This window comes from Sphaerodactylus townsendi, linkage group LG01, assembly GCF_021028975.2.
Source record: "Sphaerodactylus townsendi isolate TG3544 linkage group LG01, MPM_Stown_v2.3, whole genome shotgun sequence".
Lineage (NCBI taxonomy): Eukaryota > Metazoa > Chordata > Lepidosauria > Squamata > Sphaerodactylidae > Sphaerodactylus > Sphaerodactylus townsendi.
This window is the reverse complement of record NC_059425.1, coordinates 46,878,953-46,898,566: the sequence shown is the minus strand read 5'-3', so window position 1 is coordinate 46,898,566 and position 19,614 is coordinate 46,878,953. Positions and strand designations below refer to the sequence as shown.

At 43.1% G+C, this 19,614-nt stretch overlaps 1 protein-coding gene across 3 annotated transcripts in view; it reads right to left on the bottom strand.

The window, feature by feature from the left end:
• Positions 1-1,796: 1,796 nt before the first annotated feature.
• The window catches only part of KLHDC3 (kelch domain containing 3), a 42,963-nt gene continuing 25,145 nt past the window's right edge, over positions 1,797-19,614 (bottom strand). Inside the window, exons 5-10 of one of the 3 annotated variants that reach the window (XM_048482405.1) lie at positions 17,528-17,643; positions 15,116-15,187; positions 14,744-14,957; positions 14,165-14,251; positions 9,808-9,916; positions 1,797-1,914 (exon numbers count right to left, since the gene is read on the bottom strand). In XM_048482405.1, the coding sequence (XP_048338362.1) occupies positions 1,896-1,914; positions 9,808-9,916; positions 14,165-14,251; positions 14,744-14,957; positions 15,116-15,187; positions 17,528-17,643 (617 nt within the window). In that variant the 3' untranslated portion in view covers positions 1,797-1,895. The remainder of the gene's footprint in view (positions 1,915-9,807; positions 9,917-14,164; positions 14,252-14,743; positions 14,958-15,115; positions 15,188-17,527; positions 17,644-19,614) is intronic. The other 2 variants (XM_048482399.1, XM_048482412.1) reach the window with 2 other exon arrangements.

Here is a 19,614-nt window from a genome sequence, read left to right as displayed (position 1 = left end):
AGGTGTATGTAGTGAGTGAAATGATATCATGATACACTGAGAGCCAGGGTGCTGGAGCAGGACATGGGAGGGCCAGGTCAAATCCTCACTCTGCTATGGAAGCTTGGGGGTATCCTGAGGCCAACCACACACACAGCCTAACCTTCCTCACTGAGTTTTTGTGAGGTTCAAATGTACAAAGGATGTTATGAGCCACATGAGGAGAAAAATAGGGTATATAATAAAAGTAAGGTAAGTAAACAATGTTACAAGTCTCTTTGTATGTCCTGAATAGGAGCAAGTACTTCCATGATCTGTAAACCACTGACTGCGAGAACCAGTATGGTGCAGTGGTTAAGAGTGTTGGTTAGAATCTGGGCTACCCAAGTTCAAACCCCACTCTGCCATGGAAGCTTGCAGGGTGACACCCACTCAGTCCGGCCTACTTCCTGGGGTTGCCGTGACAATAACATTGAGAATGAGGAGAATGCTGGAAGCCACTTGGAGTCCCCGCTGGGGAGAATGACATGGATTAAACAACGTGAATGCATCAATAAAATGGACAGTGCCACTTTTATGAAGAAGCCTGACCAGTTGGGAGGAGGATAAATTTGGGCAACAAAATATGCTTCTGGCTCTCTGGTCACTGATAGAGAAAAAAGCGGTCCCTGAAAATGCAGAAGCTAATCATCCCTGGTCTATTGTTTCTGGAGGACTGGTTCATTCTACCCTGAACCTAATACAGAGCCTGAAGTATGTCACTAGTAGCCATTAAGAAGATAAATGGTGCGCTACTTGTTTTTACTCTTCTGCTCCCATCTTTCTGACAATTTTTAAACATAAAACAGCACCCTGGTGTCTAATCCATTCTACCCTGGCAGCCTCCACAGTCAGTAGATCTGTTCACTCCCATTTATATGCTGCTCAGCTGATGAATTTAGTAAATCCAATAAAACAAGGAAAGAGGACCCACATTTTATATTCTTCACGACCCTCAGGAAAGAGTCTCCGAATAATCAGACTTCCATTCAATCAACAACTATTAAGAAAATCAAAGAAAGATAAAAGCAAAGAACAAACAGGAGGGGGTTTAAAAGATGTAAAACAGACTAAGGCTATGAAGAAATACAAAGGAAAGAAATGAAGATAAACCCAAGCACTGATTTCAATAATTAGGAAACTGATAATAGATGGAAAAAAGGAAGGAAAGGAAGAGTAAAACAAGTTAGAGAAAATACAAGAAAAACCATCCAAAATCATTGAACAAATGAAAGAGCGTGGTTAAGTGGCAAGTGAGGCTCAAAGGGATGTCGAACAAAATACTGTCTCAAAACTCCTTTGGATTCAGACTACAGGGTTCAAGGGCACGGGTCGCCAAATCATGCCAATTTTAACATTCCCTGGCTAAATTTTCATCACTCCTTACTACACAGCCGATTCTTTAAGCAGCCAAAGGGGATATAATTGCATTCCAAGAATGGAAATCAATATCTGAATTCAAGGTGGGCAATAACATTTTACATTTTTATAAAACCCATGGAAAAGCTAACAATTTTATGTCCCCAAGGGAAAGAGATGTTTCAATGGGGATCTTCAATTCCTTCACTAGAGGAAGCAAGTGCAGTTGGGCTCGACTAATTCTTGCCTGGAGAAGAGAGAAGATGGAGGCAAGCTGGCCCCTATCAGATTGCTCCATCCTTGGCAGACAATCTCTCCTGTCAAGAGAAGCCAGCTACCTGAGCTTAAGAGAAAACCCTTTGCAACACAACTACAAAGTTGTGGTTTTCAAGGCAGGAAAACTTCACAGCCATGTGGCAGGAAAACATTAATGCATTTCTTATCGGGGGGGGCGGGGGGGGGGAAGGCAATGTGTACTGCACTGTAGACAAACCTTAGGAGTGAAGAGATGTCAGAGTTCATGGCCAAGAAGATCTGCTGAAGAATGAGACCAGATGTTAGGGTGAAGGGCTCCCACAAATGGATATCTCGGGCATCTCCTTCACTATCAGCCAGCCAAGCTGATGGGACTGCTTGCTGTTTGACTTGTGCCTGGCCAGTTACTTAACAGCAAAGCAGTTCACACTGGCGGGAAGGTTATCTACCCATTTTGCTCGGCCAGAGTTAGATAAAACACAAAAGAAGATAGCTCTGAGGCAGCCAAGACTTTCACAAGGCTCATCAGATGGCAAGCCAGCTAAATTCATCTGAACCCAAATCAAATTTATTTGCAAGTCACCACTTCATTTTATGTGCAAAACATTCCTGAGGTCCTAGAAGTCAGGAAATAGACGGCTTAAGGCCATTCAATCACATTCACAACTCCTTTGGGGAAGATCAGACAGACAGTAAAACAGCTCTTCTAGCAGCCTTCATTCGGCAACACTATGCAGTACGTGTTTCTTTACAAGTCCCTTTTGCTGAAGCACCATCAAGCTGTGTTGAATATTAGATACGGTTTAGCATCGGTGCCTTGGGACCAAGCATCCTTATTTTGAAATATACAATCTGACTACTTATGAAGCAATGCTTACTTAAGGCTGTTTTAACCCAACTGCCTTAGCTGTTATATTTTAAAAACCGTTGTTACAGAAGTGCAATTAAGTTTATAGATATAATCACAAAGAAACCAAATGTGGCAGTACAAACTGTTTCCTCTTTTGAATGCAGGAAAGAGTTGCAGAGCATTGGTTCTTCTAGGATGAGAGCTGTTTCGAAATCTCTCTAGCTAGAAATCTGATGGGGACCACAGCTTTCAGGATATGCAAATTTGTGAGACTTGTGGAAAAGATATTTATTTATAGAGCCTGCTGCAGACTAAAGGCATACATTTGTAGTCTGTGGGAGAGCTATTGGGATATATTTGTGTTTCCACCAGGTTTACAGCCTACATTCTGACAGACAATATAATTGAAGTAGTACTCTGAGACTAAAATTGTACCCAGTTTTTTTTTTCACATTGAGTAGGAAATGGTATGATAAAGCCATTATTATCCCACTGTGTGGACATCACCCCCCTTTAATGTCTGATAAGAAAGTTCTGCAGGTTTTTGTAGTTAAAAATTCCTGTTAAACCTGGTTGACCTCAATTTATCTGTGGAACAAAAATACACAAAACAGTACATTACGGGAAACAACACTTCTCCCATGCCACCTTCAAATTTCTCTGGTCTTCATCCACAGCGCCAAAGTATGTTACAGTTTTTTAAAGGTTTGGCTTCTAAATGGGCTCATGGGTGTGGTGGGGGGAGGGAAGACTCTTGCCACACACCCCACAAGCCATATTCCATGTGGAAACAGTGTTGGAGGGAGTTATTTAACTGATTTTGCTGCTCCACATGCACAGATACTCCAAGTGGAATAGAAAAACCAAGGATATTCTTTAAAAACTTTTTGAAAAACTGTACCATTAAGATTGGCTCACAGACTGCAAGCAAAAAGTATATGTGGAAACAGGCTATGAAAAGGTAAGGGCCCCTATCCTACGGGCCTCAGTAACAACTGAAATGTGGTCCTTTCCCCCCTTCCTCATGCTGTATTTTGACAATTGATCTAGCGGCTGGCTGTTATTTGTCCACTAATGCTTTCCCTAATCCCCTGCTCTGTGCTGAAATTTTATCTCCCCCCTCCCTACTTCCTGGTGACCTGTCGCCTTCAGGACAATACACGTTGCAGAAACCTCTTCGTTTACAACAACTTCCTGGAAAACGTCTTATCAAGCCAGCCAGCTCCACAGCCTATTTGATAATCGCTGAAAGGAAGTGACCCAAGACCCCTCCCCCATTATTCTTTCTCCCTCCAGATAGTAACAGTCCTATTAAACCAGTAGCAGAGGCCAAAAAACTGTAGCATACAATGAAAATGGTTTGAACTATAACCCAAAACAGTTACGCACAAAAGGCTCTTCCAGCACATCTTTATTCTGGTATCGCAATACTGAAGGCTAACAATTCCAAAGCAGTACCCAAAATGCTTTTGAGGTTGTCATGATACTGCATTCTTTTAGTACATTATTCATTTAAAGTGTTAGTGCAACAGAAACAAGAATTATTTCAGCAGGCAGCATACAATAATTTTCTTAAGTCCATTTGCCTTCTGCCTTAAAAGCAGAGTTCAGGGTTTCTGTGTTAAAAATCATATTCTGAATAATGGCCAGCCTTGCTGGTTTGTCGTGAAGAAAGACCACATTAAAGTTGTAAAGCATATTGAAGATATAATAATTCAACAGAATTGTGCTGAAAAGAAGGCATACTTCAGTGAGGCAAAAGATTAATCAAAGTAATCTGATACTACTAGAAGTAACATGGTGTGTGAAATTAATCTAGTTCCCAAGTGTATGTTTGGGGGGAAGGGTTGTGGTTGAATTTTGCTCCAACTGAGAGTCTGAAATGATGTATGGTTTATCTAATCCAATCCTTTTCTTCTGGCACACTATGGACTGGACTAATATGCATGTGAAGGACTGTGCTCCAGAGAGATGCTTGACTTGATGCCCTTCTAGTTCCTTCTACCCCATGATGGAAGGAATTTTTCATTAATTGAACAGTCCAAGCAAAATATACAATCAGTCTTATTCAGGCAGATCAATGGTGCAGAAATCCTGACTTCACTATAGGCCAGGAGTGGCCAACCTATGGCACTCCAGATGTTCATGGACTACAATTCCCATCAGCCCCTGCCAGCATGGCCAATTTACAATGGCAGGGGCTGAGGGGAATTGCAGTCCATGAACATTTGGAGTGTCATAGGTTGGCCACCCCTGCTTGATGCTACAAAGGAAGCAAGCAGCAGAAAGACCAGCGCAAACCACTGATGCTTAACCCATGAGTCAAAAGTGTACTGTATAGGCGTACTCATCACAGAGCTAGGATTGGCAACAGCCCCTTACCAAGTGTACACTCAGTAAAGCACAGAACAGTTTCAAGCTAATTACAGTCTCTTCAAGGACATTTGGGGAACAACTGCAAAGGTTGGGAATGAAACGTTTGAAGATAAGTTAATTTCAAATGAAAAGCCAGTTTTTAATCAGTCAGCATACTTGTCTCAGAGGTCTTTACCTATGCACACATGGTCACTGTCACCAACATCTTTCCCTCCAGGGAAAATTCATATGACAAAGATTCTGCTACACACAGACACTTCCTCACTTTTAACAGGTGTTAACTATCTCAACCACTTCCCGTTGACCTACTTCCTGCTGTACTCACTTCCAATGTTTGACAACTCAATTATTAACTCTAGGAACCTTCAAAGGCAGTAGAAAACTCAACCACATGTAACTTTGCAAAGACATGAGAGGTAATTCTGTCCGTCATCAGAGATTCACCAATCTTCACTGCACAGTGGGGTTGTAGTGGATTCTCCTTACATTACTCTGCTTACATATATTTACATGTGAGCTTGTCTGTTGAACTCCTAGGTCTGTTTTTTCTGGTTCTCTTAACTACCCAAAAACTCACTCTTAAAGGCACAGATCTCATCATACTCAGTAGTCTAGATTGCTAGCTTTATAAAAGTATTTAAATTACTGTTGCATCGATATTGTTGCAATAGCAGTTATATCAATATTCTAGCCCTTTCTAAAAAATAACACACACACACACCAAATGAAAGAAGCAGAGCAGTCCCCTGGACCACATGCTGATGAAGAAGGGGACCATGTCCTAGAGCTAATATTCTGTCCCCTCCCCCCCACTTCCATTCCAAAATGGAATGGAAAAACAACAGAGTTAACCTGAGCAATCCCTCTCTATTTCTCTGATCTGGACCAACTGACAGGCATAAAGATAGGAGTTGTGACTGTGTGGTAAGCTACCCAGAAACAAATTACCTGGCAGGGCAGGACAGGGCCTTGAGGTCAGCAGCAAAACTCACCTGGTTGAGCAGGATGGGACCAAGGGCAGCCTGTCCAGTCTGGCCCAGGAAAACTCAACAAGTGTGGTGGCAGTGAGCAAGCCTGGGTGAAAGAACAATGGCTGCCTGGGCCTAGGTGTTTTGAGGCAGGTCAGGGAACAGAAAAGAGGGTGCAGCTTAACTCAAGGTATGAAGCTGGGTGTATAAAATAGAAGAACCTAGAAATGGGAGAAGGCTGCAGGCAGGAGAAGAAGAAGGAAGAAGTAGGAGGGCGGTTGCAGCACCATGGCTCTTCTGCAATGTAACACAGTGTGACCTTGAGGTGAGTGAACTGAACCACATCTTCAGAGGTCTGTACTGATAAAATAAGCAAGTAGCAGAAAGAAATAGTGACTAGGTTGATAATATCAAGACCCCATGGACTCCAGGTATGATGTTTCCCTGTCCCTAGAGGGGACTACATGATGCCTTTGTTTAAATAAAGAAGAGAGACAGAACACATCAACAAACTCAAGGGACTGAAGGCTGCAGTCTAGTCAATAGTACTTCAGTCATGACTTTCTTGTAGACACACTAAAAACCTAAAAGAACAACTGACGAAAGGACACTTTCTGCCCCCTCTCCTGCATTGGAAGGGACATCTAATCAGTTATTGTTTATTTCTTTAAAAGGGAGAAAATACCTGAAACACAATTTGCTTAACCCATCATACACAAGAGACTGTGGGAAAGAATATCTTATATTGCTACTGGATTGAGACTTGTAGGAGCAGCCCTCAAAGAACAGAGTAACTGGGGGAACGCTTTGATGGCGCAGAAAAGCCAATAAAGGCAATGACATTCACCAAAAGGGCAAGAAAGGAGGTAAATGTCAACACAGGAAGTAGACACAGCCCCCGACAAGGATGCAGATGTCCACTGTTTATGTGATGTACGAGCACCACGTGCAGTTTTACCCATCCTTTCCTTCCACAAAACCTTTATCTATGGACCACATTTACAGTTGGCAGCAGTGCAGAATGACCCTCTCATTTTTGCAGAGGTTATCTTAGTCATAGGTCTCAAGGCCAAACTGGAGAATGTCTGATTTGAAACTGGAGCTTTGCAATATTTGTCACAGTTCCCCTGACTATTCTTTCATCTTTCTGAAGAAAGGACTAAAAGGGAATGATGGGGGGAGAGGAAAAGGTTTCCTTGCCTCTCACTTTTTGTGAAGCTGAAGACTGCCCAAGGATTAAGAGGAAAGTCTTTGCCCCAGTTAATCAATCCACAAAGACACATATAAAATAATGTAACGCTTATAGATCCCACAACGGCTTTACGATTTCTAGAACACCTTCCCTGTACTTAGCATTTCATAATCTTCTTGCATTAATCCCCACCACAGCCTTGGGAAGTGGAACATTAACAGTGCTTCTTTACAGATATGGATCCAAGGTTACTGTCTGGCCTTCCACACATGAGACTACCTGCAACAAAATGAGAGGGGAAGTGGGAAAAGGCATGCTGAACCCACCTCCATGCACTCATCAGCATGTGAGCACAGAATCGACAAGCACAAGCTTCCTTTCTGTGATCAGAAATGATGCTTTTGCAAACATTCTCAGCCACAGGGGAAAAGCCTCGGCATGTAGACCATGTGCTTAAAAGCTGGTGATCTCATGTAGACGGGTCTAGCATGTTTGCATCCATTCCCCTTTCATATGTGTTGATTTCAACATGAGCAGTGGACTAGAAACCCCACAGCCACATAAAAACTGAAAGAGGCTGAGCTCGTTCCAGGGGAAATGGCTGTGTGTGTGCCCCAAAATCCAAGAGTGTTCTTCAATCTTGAGCTCATAGCTAGATGTTAAAAACTGGTTGAGAAACAGGAAGCAAAGGGTGGGTGTAAATGGGAAAATCTCACAATGGAGAGATGTAGGGAGTGGTGTCCCCCAAGGATCTGTTTTGGGACCAGTGCTCTTTAACCGATTCATAAATGACCTGGAAGTAGGAGTGGGTAGCGTGGTGGCAAGTTTGCAGATGATACCAAATTATGTAAGGTGGTGAGAACCGCAAAGGATTGCAAAGAGCTCCAAGCGGACCTTGCTAAATTAGGTGAGTGGGCTAAGAAATGGCAAATGCAGTTCAATGTAGCAAAATGTAAAGTGATGCACATGGGGCAAAAAATCCAAACTTCACATACACACTACAGGGATCAGTGCTATCAGTCACAGACCAGGAAAGGGATTTGGGCATCTTAGTTGATAGTTCCATGGGAATGTCAACTCAATGCATGGCAGCTGTGAAAAAGGCAAACTCTATACTGGGGATAATTAGGAAAGGAATTGATAATAAAACTGCAAAGATTGTCATGCCCTTATATAAAGCAGTGGTGCGACCGCACTTGGAGTTCTGTGTTCAGTTCTGGTCGCCACATCTCAAAAAGGATATTGAGGAGATAGAAAATGTGCAGAGAAGGGCAATGAGGATGATTGAGGGATTGGAGCACCTTCCTTATGAAGAGAGGCTGCAGCGTTTGGGACTCTTTAGTTTGGAGAGGAGACATCTGAGGGGGGATATGATTGAAGTCTATAAAATTATGCATGGGGTAGAAAATGTTGACAGAGAGACATTTTTCTCTCTTTCTCACAATACTAGAACCAGGGGGCATACATTAAAAATGCTGGGGGGGAGAATAAGGTCTAATAAAAAGAAACACTTCTTCACGCAACGTGTGATTGGTGTTAGGAATATGCTGCCACAGGAGGTGGTGTTGGCCACTAACCTGGATAGCTTTAAAAAGGGCTTGGACAGATTTATGGAGGAGAAATCGATCTATGGCTACCAATCTTGATCTTCTTTGATCTGAGATTCCAAATGCCTTAGCAGACCAGGTGCTCGGGAGCAGCAGAAGGCCACTGCTTTCTCATCCTGCACGTGAGCTCCCAAAGGCACCTGGTGGGCCACTGCGAGTAGCAGACTGCTGGACTAGATGGACTCTGGTCTGATCCAGCTGGCTTGTTCTTATGTTCTTATATTTCAGTACCCTCCAATGCTGGGATCTGAATTTCCCTAGTACATTGCTCTACAAAGAGTCACACTACCTGACAATGCTGGATGCCATTTAAAATTTTACATCTTACCATGGAAGTAGTTACCACCTACAAAAGTTCCAAGTTTGGAAACAGAAACCAAGAAACCACTAGAATGCCACAGGATGATTATTTCTAAAAATCTGATCAAATGCTACAGAATCTACAAGCAGAACAGACTTCACTTTGAAAAGAGCCAGTGAATAGTTTGGGAGATGCAGTGAAGGAAAACAATGACTGGGCTTAGAGTATCATATGTACCAGGGTCACTGATCAATTTAATGCACCGAACAAATTTTAAAAGGCAAAGATAAGGGATAAGAACCTCAATTATGTTGGAGAAAAGGTTAATTTACACTACACCATTACTCAAAAAAACAAAACCTACAACCATGGGCACGGGCAAGCTCCTAAATCCAGATTTTCCCAAATTATTGTAAAAACTGCAGTTTGTTATATGTATGATATACATGCCACCTTGATCTAAAAGCAGCAGTGCATTCTTCTGTAAATAATGAGCTAGGGAATACTGAGGCAGATGGATCATTTATCCTCCTTGATAGAAGGTGGTTTCATAGGATCTTAAGAACACTAATTACTGCAAGTAGCATGCAAGGTAATTCTGGAGTACTGGAGAAAGGGTAAAGCTTTCAGCTGGTATCTCAGGAGAGTGATTTATGGAAAAGAACCAAGGGGTCAGAATCAACACCATGAACCAAGCTGCACAGAATTCATACAATGCCTGAGAGAGGCAGGTTCAGACTTGATTCTGGTGCCCTCAGAAATATTCTCAAAGAAGCACTGTTACTGTTGGTGTATCATCCATCATACCCCTAAGATAGGAGTTTACAAATGTACAGGAACCAGACCATTAAAAGAGCAAACCCCTGTGTAACACCACTCACCTGGTGCCTCCAAAGAGGATGATCTTGTCTCCTATTCTACAGCAGCACTGCCTGCGACGAGGACATGGCCCTTTCCCTTTGGGATCGATCTTCTTCCAGGTAAAAGAAACTGGAGAAAACACATACATCATGAAAGTGGCATTCCTCAAATAGTCCTCAAACAGATTTGCATGGATGAGCTGGATGAAGGTTTCACAACTTCTGAAGCAGAACCAGGCAGCAAAAGACAACATAAAGAATGAAACACAAGGCCTCCCAGACCTCCACCAGCATACTTACTCTCTTCTGCTCAATCAGAACAAAAAGCTATATCCCTGTGGAGGACTGCACTCAAGATGCTAGAAGAATAAGCATCTCCTTTTGCACAGAAAGTCTCCCATTCAAAGCTGGATCCCATACCACTCTGTACAGATATGTCTTAGTGTATGAGTGTTCAGGATAAGAAATTGATTTCTATGGAAGTCTAACAGGCTGTTCAGTATTTCAAGAGATCCTCATTTTTTTGCAAAAAAATGTTTATTTTTACTCTAAATACTTTATGCTGGGTAAAAAAGGATCTCTTAGACCCAGAAACCTGAGGACATCTTGCAGAAACTTCTATTAAAGGCAAGCGTGTGATTTTCACCGACAGTACCAATCAGCGAATGAAAGCAAAACTAATATCCATCGATACGCTGTGGTATAAGCTGAACTCATCCCCAACAGTTAAAAGGTGGGGAGCAGTTTTTATACTTTCCAGTTTCAGAAGAAGCTAAGAAACAAAATTCCACATTAAATTAAAGCTTAGACAACGTCACCCCAAAAGGGAGCTCTTCAACAGACCTCAGATCTTACAATGTCAAGATTCGAATTGATTTAGGTCTGACTTCATATCTTTGTTGTGTAAGAATCCCGGAAAAGGCAATTGCTTTGGAGGGGAAATGAGAGAAAGATGACAAAACTCATAAATAGAAGAAAAACCCACATCATTCTTTTGAAGCCATTCTGCACAAATTCGCTTGACAAGCTCTTTGGAGAAGGTAATGGAGACACATTGCCACCTGTTGGTGATTATAGGAAGTGCAGAAATCTAAAATGGCTTATCCACAGAGAGGTCTGCAACACTCTACTGACAACTGAGGTAAATGCATAAATTACAGAAATATAATAAAGACAGGAAGAAAACTACGCTTACGTGGAAATACAATTGCAAACCATCACAAGATATGTTCTTTTACTGTTCTATCCATGCTGAAAACCATTCGGGAATTTGTTAGCGGCCTACTTCATGGGTTCCAAAATATCCAATTACGTTTAGCAGGTTGGATCCCCCAGAGCATTTCCATGGATGAAGGATTCCTGCCCTCAGAGCATACATAACTTTCTCACCTCCCTCCTCCTGCTGTAACCCAAAATGCCACGTTCTGTGGGCAGGAATCTTTTAATTCCCAGAAACACATCAGTAGATCCAACCCAGTAAGTCATATTTGTTCTTGTCACAGTTTTGGGTGACTGTCAGTAGAAACAACTTCTTACAAAAAAAAGATAATCCTAACACAGAGACTGGTTAGCTGAGCAGAGCTAAGCTATGGTTAGAACAGGGGTAGGGAACCTGCAGCTCTCCAGATGTTCAGGAACTACAATTCCCGTCAGCCCCTACCAGCATGGCCAATTGGCCATGCTGACAGAGGCTGATGGGAATTGTAGTTCCTGAACATCTGGAGAGCCGCAGGTTCCCTACCCCTGGGTTAGAACTTACTGACTTCACAGCCGGTGTTCAGACCACTATGACTCTTTGTTGAAAGGGAAGGGAGAGAGGAGATGAACAGTGGGAATTCCACAAGTTCATGCGATCTGCAGGAAGTGTGTGTGTGAGAACGCCAGAGATACTACACTTTCAAATTCACTCCTTCCTGACAGCAGTTCAGAGCTTGCAGGTCAACTGGATCAAGGGAAAAGCTGAGGAGGAGGTAACAGACAGCCACAGGAACAATTTGAAGATGCTTTTTCCCGCAGTACTGTATCAAAGTAGTGATAAAGCCCTTTGGAACCATGAGACTGAGAACTCTTTGAAATGCATGAGCAGAATCCAAGGGTGTCTTAAATTCTTATCTTTTTCATCCTTTAATTCAGCACTCTGAAGCTGTTAGGAAACCTTATGAAAAGTTCTACTCCAAATTCTACTGCAAACAGCTGAAGGACAGAGCTTTGGCAAAGTGAATCTCTGGCTAGGTTCTGGCAGGCATTTTTTAAGGATGGAAGGGGGAGAGATTTGGGGGTTTGATATTTTTATTTTCAGTTTTTAATGAAAATGTGGTTAACTGTTATTGTTATTGTCACCTCCAGATTAGACTATTGCAACTTGCTCTACGCGGGCCTGCCCTTGAGGCTGATCCGGAAATTGAAACTGGTCCAGCATGCGGCGGCTCGTTTGCTCATGGGAGGTGCCATCAGAGATCACATCATGCCCGTGTTGCACCGCTTGCACTGGCTCCCAGTTGAGTTCCGAATCGTCTTCAAGGTATTGGTGTTAACCTTTAAGGCCTTTGACGCTGGGTTCTGGGACCCTTGTACCTAAGGGACCGTCTGGCCCAATATGTCCCACGTCGGTCTCTGCGCTCGGCAGAGGCCAACTTGCTGGAGATTCCCGCCCCCTCCATGCATGCAGCTGAGCCTCCCACCTAGGGGCCATAGGGCTTTTGACCCCTGGCCCCTGCTTCCAGTCAGGAATGCTCTCCCTCCAGCTTCCATCCTGGACTCCCTCACCGGGACCCTAAAATAGAGTTCACCTTAGGGGCCTGTAAGACCGAGCTATTCCGCCGGGCTTTTGGGTAGGCCGGCTGCTGATACACGTGCCCGTTAACAGCTAAGACCCGCTGTTCCCCTCTTAGAGAAATTTTAGAGGAGTTTTAATGGTCGAACGCCATCTACATTTTAAATGGTTAAGAAACTTGAGCGCTGCATTTTAACTTGATTACCAACATTTAGTATTGTATTTTGTTTATCCACTTGTTTGTATTCATGTTGTAAACCGCCCTGAGCCCCTCGGGGGAGGGCGGTATATAAGTGGAACAAATAAATAAATTAATTGTAAGCCACCTTGAACTACAAGGTAGGATATAAATGTTTTAATAAATGAAGTTAACAAATAAACTGTGAAATTAAATCTCCAAGGACCCTCCAATACCTTTACTCCATTAACCAGGAAAGCAGCATGATGTAACCCAATCAGAAGCTGAGCAGGGTTAATAGTTGGAAGGGAGACCAAAGAAGACTCTGCAGAGGAAGGCAATGGCAAACTACCTCTACTTTTCACTTAACTTGAAAGCGCCTCCTTACAAGGGTCATCATATGGTGATTGCAACTTGACAGCGTGCGCGCGCACACACACAACCAATACCCACTAACGGACTGGTGCTTTTTAGCACCAAAGGATAGGATGCCACAATAATGCCTGTGTTACCACAAAAGCATCTGGTGTGTCTCCCATAGTAGGGCTGAGAGACTTTCAGCCTGGTAGACAAGACTTTCCCCAGCTAAGGTGCACAAGAAGATGGTGGAAAGATGCATCTGACCCCTGAGAACAGGACCCAGCTCTGTTCTGCCGCACTGAAGAAGCTAGCCTCCTGTGCAGTAAAACCAAAGTGTGGAAATACTGAAGTCTCAGCTAAGAATAGATTTTCTGGACAAACCTAGAATCTTCTACACCTCTTCTTCAAGCTATGATTGGCTGATAGCTGCATCACCAAGCCAAGCTATCATAAAAGAGGATTTTCAAATGAAAACCAGTCTTTTGGTTTATGGAGGATAGCTTATCCATCAAATACATGATCCACAAACATTCTGTGCAGTGCTGATTTTCACAGTTGGCTGCAGCCTTCATCATCTTAATGAATTAAAGACGTCTCCTGGGTATACATATGGCATTCTTCACACACTCAACAACAGTCTCCAATCATTGTGGTTACAGTAGCAGAACTCAAAGAGCTGTTAGCTGAAAACTGCAAACTGAGAGCACCCCATCTCCAGCTCCAACCAGTTAATGGGCAATCTGGAAGTGTTGCTGGGTGCTGTCAGATCTTCTAATATAAAGAAATATTAGCACATTGTAGCCATTTATGGATCCCACTCCAAATTATCATATCATGTTAGTTGGCCTCCAAGTGATAACCACTCAGCAGTCTCACTTACAGAATCTCTCATTACATTTTAGCAAATGCATTCTAAATATGATTCCTGCCCATCTGTGTCATAAAATATACAGGAGTTCTTGGAACACAGCTGACAGGTTTTAGGTGTGTAAGACCAGATTACAATGCAGAGCCTTGAAGATCTCTGCAGTTCCAATACAACAAGTAGGAAGCTTCAGTCCAAATACCTGGATCAAATTTCCAAAGATCATGGAAGTGTCTGTTGAGGCGTGCATTGTAGCCACCAAATATGTACAACTCTCCATTATATCCAACTGCAGGGAACAAAGAAAATATTTGTCAGAACATCCTAAATGCAGCTCAGCTGGTAGCAGACTCCTAATAGAATCTGCTGCAACTTAAATAATTTTGTTTTAGTTTCCTTTTCACATTCAATTTTCATCACTAAAGCTCCCCGCTTGTCTTGTATTAAGATTTCAGATGAGGATGAAAGGGGTGGGGTGGGGAGAGCGAACGAGAACAACAGGATGAGCAATTGATTTGCAACACCCATTTCCTGAGCTGCTCTACTTCGTTCACAAATCGGTATTAGCCATGGGAGACCAGCAAGACTGAAGTCAGAAAAGTAAGGGGGAACAGCAAGCCAATTATGCTTGCTGATTCCCCTGAAAACATCCCTTACTTTCCCCAAAAGCTCAGGCCAACAGTCTTCTGAAGTTTTTCACCTGACTTGCAAGCTACAGTACGCTCCCTTTTCTCATTCAGCTCTCCTACTTCTCATGTTCCATAGACTGATTGTAGCTTACACGCTGAGTGGCTCCTTCTGCCTTCAGGGAGGAGCGGAGTGGGAGGGGAATCCAGCCAAGAGTTCGTATCTGTGTCAAACACTTTGATTCTATTACAGTAGATCTCATTGTTGGAGTGGAACGGCCCAAAGCGGTCTGCTCTTCCTCCAAACACATACATCTTTGTCCCGATTATTGTGGCTGAATGGAAGTCCCTCCAACGGGCTGGTGTGCCCTGAAATGAAAGACTCCCGTTAAGTCAATCAAAAGAAAAGTAGGAGTTACTTAAGGCAAAACCAATGTGAGAAGGGATGCCGTTGGAGTGCCTACAGATCCGCTCCGTTGAGACCAAAGAAGAAAAAGGTTAAACTTAGGTACTAACACAGGACTGACCTTAGTAGCGATCAGACTCCACGTCATGTTGCTGGTATCCAGCTTGTGAATGTCATTTGAAAAACAGTCCGCCTGAAAGAAAGAGAAATTATTGAGCACTTCAGAGCTAAAGCGACAATTCGGTTCCCAAAACCTGCAGCTGCTCCCTACAAATATTAAAAGTCATCCAATGTCACATTCTTCAGGATTTCTTCTAAATCAATTCACAGAATGGAAAGAAGTGGCCCAGAAAGCAAATTTAGCACCTGCAGTACTGCTTATTCACACCGACGCACACGATTCAAATTCCCATGCTGAATATGGAATCACGAGGTCTCCTCTGAGGTTTCTATATTACCTGCCATCATAAAATATCTCCTCTTTACAGACAGAGAAGGCAGCAATGCCGTTAAAGGCATCATCTGCTGTAACAGACGCTGGTTCTGCTTGCCTGGCTTGAGGTGGCGAGGGCTGATTTCTTTTAAAAGCAGTGCCGAATATAAGTAGCTCTCATTAACGTCTGTTGGAGTTCTTAAATAGTCACTTCTTAAAGTCAAGCAAGAGAAGCCTCAAGCTAAATTTTCTGAGAGGAATGCATAATTAGCGACGGCTCGCAAAGGATCCAATTTGGCTGGCTTTTGTTGAAGATCCATCCAGAGAAGCAATACAGAGAAAATCTTTGGGATGCTGCAATCCCACCCCCCCCACCCCCGCTGGCACACTGCCTCATGGAGCCTAATGCTGTGAACGAGGCTGAACACCCAGAGACAACTGACTCTTTCACCACATGACCCTCATATGGAAAAAGCCAGGGAGGTTTTCTAGCTATGAATGCTGAACACGGGTTCATGTCACAGAAACACCAAACGTCTTTTGCTCATCAGCTGTTTCAGTTGATTCAGTTCCCCAAATGGAACAAGAAACCAGCTTTGTAGACATTGGAAGAACAACTAACTAAGGCTGGAAAAGATTTCCCACACTTTATAAGCAGGAATGGGAGAGTTCACCAATGGGTGGGGAAGAAGGAACAGTCAAGTGTGTGTGTGGGTGGGGGGGACATCAGTGGGAAAGTATAACAGGAGGCAGCTGTGGGGGACCTGGTGACGGGAAAGGGAGAGGACCCTTGGAACTGACTCTGCCTTGGGGGAAGGACAGGATGAAAGCCTCAATGTGTCCAAAAGGACTTACTCCAAAGTGCATCCTTTGGTACACCTTTTAAACTGGTTGTGGTGGGTTTTCCAGGCTGTGTGGCTGTGGTCTGGTGGATCTTGTTCCTAACGTTTCGCCTGCATCTGTGGCTGGCATCTTCACAGGTGTATCGCAGAGAGAAGACTGTTACACACTGTGTCTAGTGAGAAGGGAATGTTTAGTGGGGTATATACTGTCCATGTCCCAGGGTGGGGAACCAGTCAGTAAGCGTTTGGGTGGAACTTGTTATGCAAAGGTGTGGTTGAGTGCGTTGTATTACGGGTGGGGTTATCAGTCCATTTACATTTGTAGTCGCATTTGCATTCCCTGCAGCAGCAGCTGTATTGGTGAATGAAAATCCTGTGTCTTGGTGGAGTCCATTGTCCATGAACTTAGCATGCCCTTGGCCTTTGATTCTGGTGTTTTTAAGTACTGGTAGCCAAGCTTTATTAATTCTCAGAGTCTCTTCTTTCTTTTGGAAACATTCCCTTCTCACTAGACACAGTGTGTAACAGACTTCTCTCTGTGATACACCTCTGAAAATGCCAGCCACAGATGCAGGAGAAAATTTAGGAACAAGATCTACCAGACCACGGCTACAAAGCCTGGAAAACCCACCATAACCAGTTGAATCTGGCCAGGAAAGCCTTCAACAATACCTTTTTAACTATTTGACAATGAGGGCTGATATCAGACAGCAATTACAACAGGCTTACTCCAGCAAGCTACTTTAAGCATGCTGTCTGGCACTTGGCTTGGAAGTATGGGGAGCTAAAGCAATGTAGCCATAAGCCTTGTTGGGTGTATAGAATTGTTTGCCCAGGCCTCTGGATTATAGCATTTCAGGGATGGGGGTGAGGAGGTTTCAAACAAGATATTTATACTGGGCAAACTGATAGCATTTGCTTTGGAAGGAAATTTCAGCTCTTTTATGGAAACCTCACCTATCTTAGTAAACAAAATATCATTTTCAACTGATTGGTCAGACTTCTTTGTTAATATTATTGATAGTTTACCTTTCCAGTTACAGCATGTGATGTCAGGTCATGCTTATAGTAGGGCCTAATTTGCTTTTTGTTCTGCCCAGTTATCTTCGGGATAAGTTTTTTAAAAAACTATTTTCATGTTACAGTGCAAGACAAACAATAACTGTAAACAGCCACTCTTTTAGAACAGGCTGACTGAAAACAGACATTTTCCCAAAGAGGTCCAATATACAGTTCCTGAAATCTGAAGATAACTTACCAGTTGCTCATATCCACCAAAAATATACATGCTCTTTCCCAAGACACAAGCGGAATGCCCATCCCTAGCTCCTGGTACCATTCCAGACACTTTCGGTGTGGACCATTTATGTGTGCCTAAAATGTAAAAAGGAGAGAGAGAAGCTGTTATTACCAGACACAGAAAGGCATTCAAAGGAGCAAATTACGAAAAAGTAAACTTGGGGGAGGAATTATTCTAATTATACAACATACAACTCACCTGGTAAGAAGGAAATCACCTCTTTGTGCTGTTCCATCCCAGACAAAGGAATGTCAGGTGGTTGCAGTGGGTTTTCTGGGCTGCGTGGCCGTGGTCTGGTGGATCTTGTTCCTAACATTTCACCTGCATCTGTGGCTGGCATCTTCAGAGGTGTATCACCTCTGAAGATGCCAGCCACAGATGCCAGAGGTGTATCACCTCTGAAGATGCCAGCCACAGATGCAGGTGAAATGTAAGGAACAAGATCCACCAGACCACGGCCACACAGCCCAGAAAACCCACCACAACCAGTTGAATCCGGCCATGAAAGCCTTCGACAATATAAAGGAATGTCAGTTTCCTGGAAGCTATCTTACAACTTCTGATACACTCTCCAAAGCTCCTGTCGCTTCCTCATAGGTAGGATGCTGTGGGCTTTCACTCTGACCCTAATGTACAACTGTAGTACTAATGTAAAGATATACTGTGAAAAAACACCTGCAACTTTACAGGAACTAACTGAACTGCAAGGGACTCCTTTGAAAACCTTTCTCATGTAGGGCACTATGAATATGTTCTAATGAAAAGCTTGCACAATTACCTGTCTTAGAGGTCTTGCGCGCCCCCCCCCCCCCCAACCCCACACACAGATATGCTTTGGAGCAGCAGGAGATTCCCTAACCACAGCTGACTTCAGCATCATTTTGGGAAGTAGCAATGGATCAATCAGCTTGTTCAATATCCACTTCAGCTTCAAGAGTCTCTCACAACCTGGATTCCACCCAGGTTCTAACCAGAGCTGCACTCTAGCCCACGGCAAGGTCAACGTAAACTCCAGGGAGATGATTAACATAAAGGGAAAGGGAGCTTTTGCTCCTAGTGGGATGCCTGCCATACTTGGCTTTCTAAAACCAGTCATGTGTTATACCAAGAGATTTCAGCCAAGGGCGACACATGAGACTAGAGACTGAAGTGGGCTGTGACATCTGATCTAGATGGGTCTTACACAATTGCACAAGCCAGCAAAGGACAATGCCCAGCAGGGTAGCCTCGGGGCTTTGTCTGGCCTGATGTGACCCATGTAAAAGGGCTGCCACCTTTTCCCTTGAGAGGGAGGGGTGGGGGATGATTATCAGTGCTTTCCAGGAACGGTAGGAAACGGCACAAGCAAATGCAGGCAAAACCGCCCAGGATTCCAGACAGCAAACAGGGCCTAGGCCTGTTTCAGTCACTCTTCACTAAAAATTAATGGCAGAAAAATCTGCCTGGCAAATGTTTGATACTAGAACTTTGAAGTGCTTGTAACTGAAAATTGTTTATGTAAAATTATGTACTTATTTCTGATATGATATAATGTTGAAATGTATATATGAAGTGTACAAAAACACATGATTTATTGTAAACTTTCATGTATAAACTGATCTATTTGTTAAAATATACCACACGGTTGTGGTGATCGCCTTTTGGATACTAACTGCATTTTTGCATTGTTTATGTAGTACTTGTGTATCCATTCCCCTTTATACATTGGATGATACTATAATATACAACAATAGTCTGCAGATGTTTGCAAAAATATACATTAAATAGCTGAGAAAACTTACATAAAATATCAATGAAAAATATACATTATAGAACTGAGCTGAAGATCTGGAAAGACAGCTCAAGCACTGAAATGCTTTTTCAGTCTATCCAGGTATGGGCAGTTTACAGGGTCTTTCACCCTTTTCCTTGTTACAGCTAATTTATACAGAATTTGCTCACCATTCACTCCCCTTATTGAAGAGATGTAACACAGAGACAATAAAATGATACAGATGTGAAATTATCTTGCTCAGAAGGACACATGCACAGGCCCAAGATGACTT